Source organism: Macrotis lagotis, chromosome 1, assembly GCF_037893015.1.
Source record: "Macrotis lagotis isolate mMagLag1 chromosome 1, bilby.v1.9.chrom.fasta, whole genome shotgun sequence".
In the NCBI taxonomy this organism is placed as follows: Eukaryota; Metazoa; Chordata; class Mammalia; order Peramelemorphia; family Peramelidae; genus Macrotis; species Macrotis lagotis.
In genome coordinates, this window is record NC_133658.1 from 800111215 (window position 1) to 800114983 (window position 3769).

Consider the following 3769-nt stretch of genomic DNA (forward strand, 5'->3'; position numbering starts at 1 on the left):
AGGAACTCTTTCCCTTTGATCAGTTAGCTTTTTCTCAAAATCTCCATTGAAGGAGGTTATCCCAGGCAATCTCTTCATTCCTTGCCAGGTTGCCCTCCTCTATACTTCTGTTATGTCCCTTCAGCAAGTACCTTCTTTCCATGCCATTCACTCCTTTTTAGCTTCCTTTTGTGTGTTGCCCTCTCTATTAGAATTATTAGAATGCAAGCTCCTTGAGGGTAGAGACTATCTTTCTTTTTGCTTATATTTTTATTTCCCCATGCTTGGCCCTTAATAAATACTTCTTAGCCTAACAGTCTTATAGGGAGATGGCACACACACATAAACCAGTCCAAATATACAAGTTTCTATACAATAAATAATATACGATCAGTCTGATGAGCTATTCATTTCAACCAGCAGCATCTAGACCAATGAGTCCTTTTCGAGGGTAAGGGTAAACCAAAAGAACTTTTCAGCATAAGAACAGGGGGAAAAATAGTCTTTCTCTTAATCCCCAATCCATGCTGTATTGGTTCCCTTGTCTCTGATGGGCCTTTGAAGATCCAAGTAAAGGAGACCATGAATAGCCTCCCAATAGAGAGATGAAGCAACAGCCTGAGCTACTCTCAGTGACCAGGCCAGACCAGGAGCCTTTGCCACCCACCTCAGAGACTATTTCAATTTCTTGTGTCTGATCCTCCCCCTTAGATTGAATGAATTTCCCATGAGACTTTAAGAATCAAATTCTTTCATATTTAGAAGGATTTGTAGAAGCCGTGTAGTTCAACCAATACATTCAAAAAGATCCCATTGTTGTTTATACTTGAAATTGTCCATCCATTCTTTGTTTAAAGTCCTCCAGTGAAGTGGGCCTCCAACTTCAAGTGTCAGTCTCTTCTCCTTTTTGAGCAACTGCTCAAAAATGTCTAATGGTCTGAGAGTTTACCTCATACCAAAACTTAAATCTTCCTCTTTGCAACTACAGCCCCAGGTTGTTTCTTATCAGATATTGCTAACATTCATTCCCTTCTCTCCTCTCTCTTGGCCACTGCCATGCTGGAAGAACTCATCATCTTTCTTCTGGACTCCTGCAGGAGTCTCCTAATTGGCCTCAAGTCTTTTCTTTCTTGAATCTATCTTCCATCCAGCTGTCATTTTGTAAAGCAGAGGTCTGACTAGTCCATTCTCCTATTTAACAAATAGTGACTCCATCTTTCCTATTTAACAAATTTCAGTGACTCCATCTTTCCTCCAACATAAAATATAAATTTCTCTATTTGGCATTTAAAGCTGTTCAGAATCTATCTCCAATTTAGCTTTTCAGACTGATTTCACATTACTTCCTTTCTGTGTACCCTATGTTTGCATTAAACTCACCTACTTGACATTTTCTATATTCCAATTCCAAGTTAGAAATGTCCTTCTCCTTCCCTCTTTCCCTTGGGCTACCTAATTTTTTTTTCAAGGTTCAGGTTCAAGTGCTACCTCCTATACAAGACCTTCCCAATCTCTCCAGGCTAGTCCTGTCTGCTCTGTAATTACTGTGTGTGTGTGTGTGTGTGTGTGTGTGTGTGTGTGTGTGTGTGTGTGTGTAACTCTGTCTCCATCTGTTTCTCTCTCTCTCTCTCTCTCTTTCTCTCTCTCTCTCTCTCTCATCTGTTTCTCTGTCTCTTTACCTTTGCTTCTGTCTCTGTTTTTTTAAATTGCTTTATCTGGGTACATGTTGTTTTTGCCCAGTAGAATATAAACTTCTTGAAAGCAGGGACTTTCTTATTTTTTTCTTTGTACCCCTAGTTCTTTGTATATAATAGAAAGATAAAAATAGTGCTTTTTCAGTGGCTTCTAGTTTTAGTGTCTGGCCCCAGATATATTCTAGAAGTGTGACCCTGGACAAGTCACTTTACCCTGTTTGACTCAATTCCTCCTATGTAAAAAGAGCTGGAGAAGGAAATGACAAATCACCCCAGTTTCTTTGCCATGAAAAACCCCCAATAGGGTCAAAGAATTGGACACAACTGAGATGATTGAAAATTTGAAGAAAAGTATAATATTCCCTTAAATTTTCTTTGGACTAAATGAATCCTTCAATTATCTCTCATATGAAATGGCTTTCTGTTCTATTCCATCATCCCGGTTATCTTCCTTTGGCCTCTCTCCAACTTGACAAAGTCCTTCCTAAAATGCGGCCGCCTAATCAGCAAACAATGTTCCAAATGGGGTTTTATAGAGCAGAGAACAACAAGACCTTGCTTGTTTGGAATATTTAACCTCTCTTAATGCAGTCTAAGATTGAATTTGACTTTTTGACTGCCAAATCATGTAGGCTAATAGAAGTCCCAGGTCTTTTTCACATAAACTGACTAAGAGTTCTTCAAATGATGAAGCATTCTAAGAAAGACAGTCTGAATGGCCTCCTTTACATCCTTGTTCCTCAAAGTGTAGATGAGTGGGTTCAACATGGGGGTCAAGATGGCAAAGATGACATTGCTGAGCACATGAAGGTCAATGGCCATCTCCATCTGGTAGGACACATAGGCCACAGCGATGGATGAGTAGTAGGTACCAACGACCAGAAGGTGAGATGTACAGGTAGAAAAGGCCTTGGCCCGACCTTCCTGGGAAGCAATCTTTAGTACAGAGGTGATGATCCGCCCATAGGAGAAGAGAACTAGGAACAGAGGCACCAAGGAGACAGTCATGGCAATGCAGAAGCCAATAAAAGTCTGTTGCTCAGTCCCAGCATCCTGACAGGCAGCCCTTACTACGGCAAGGTGGTCACAGAAACAGTGCTCCACTGTGGCCCTGGCAGTGTATTCTAGCTGTGAAGTCTCTACCATCACCGGGGCTGGGATGATTAGTGCCATGGCCCAAGCACTTGCTGCCAGCCTCGCATTAGCCTGTGGTGTCATTCGGACAGGATAGTGCAGTGGGTGGCAGATGGCTTCATAGCGATCATAAGCCATAACCACCAAGATAAAGGATTCCATGACTGTGAGGGTATGAAAACTGTACATCTGCAGGAAGCAGCCAGCAAAAGAGATGGTATTATGTTGGAAGAGGAACATGGCCAGCATCTTGGGCACAGTGGTGGTTGTAAAGAGAACATCTAGAGCTGAGAGGTTACACAGGAAGAAATACATGGGCTTGTGGAGCCTGGGGTCTCCAACCACAGCCACTAGGATCACTATATTGCCCACAACAATGAGGGTATATAGAGCCAGGAAGATGAAGAAGAGTGGGAGAGGGGCCTCCTGAAGTGCTGGGAAGCCTAGCAGTATGAAGACGGTCATGGGGGGAGGCATGCTTTGGTTATTACACTGGGCCATGGTGACCCAGGATGCCTGGGGAATAGAAAGGGTAATGGGGAGCTCAGGTAGCAGAGATGTATGATCCCTGACTATGCTCAGAGACCCACATTCTGGTCCTAGTTATTCCTTGTCCTTTCTCTTGACCTCACTTTCCTTTTTTTCTTATGAAAAAAATATTTTATAAGCCTTAAAATGCTAAGGAAATATGTATTTTTATTATTGTAACCCAAACTATGATAATACCTCCTTTATGTAGAGTTCTCTGAGTTCCAAAATACCTATTGGTACTGTCCTATCAATCACATCCTGAGATGTCTCTCTGGCATCTAGAACTCATAGGATACCAGAGTCATCAGAGACCTTAGAGATCATGTTCTTCCTCTTCATCCCCATTTTATGAAGGGAGAAAATGAGGTCTAAGGTAGGATAGTTATTTACTCAAGTTCATATAATTACAGGACCAGGAAGAGAATAGAAAT

General features: G+C 41.8%; 1 protein-coding gene across 1 annotated transcript; it reads right to left on the minus strand.

Annotated features, from left to right (window-relative positions):
* Positions 1 to 2342: 2342 nt before the first annotated feature.
* On the minus strand, positions 2343 to 3308 carry LOC141488566 (olfactory receptor 2AT4-like). The gene has a single exon (XM_074188714.1). It carries the CDS (start codon positions 3306 to 3308, stop codon positions 2343 to 2345), a length of 966 nt encoding a protein of 321 aa, XP_074044815.1.
* Positions 3309 to 3769: the final 461 nt, after the last annotated feature.

Excerpts from the sequence above, each read along its gene's own strand:
- LOC141488566 (XM_074188714.1), bottom strand. The coding sequence starts at position 3,308 with ATGGCCCAGTGTAATAACCAAAGCATGCCTCCCCCCATGACCGTCTTC.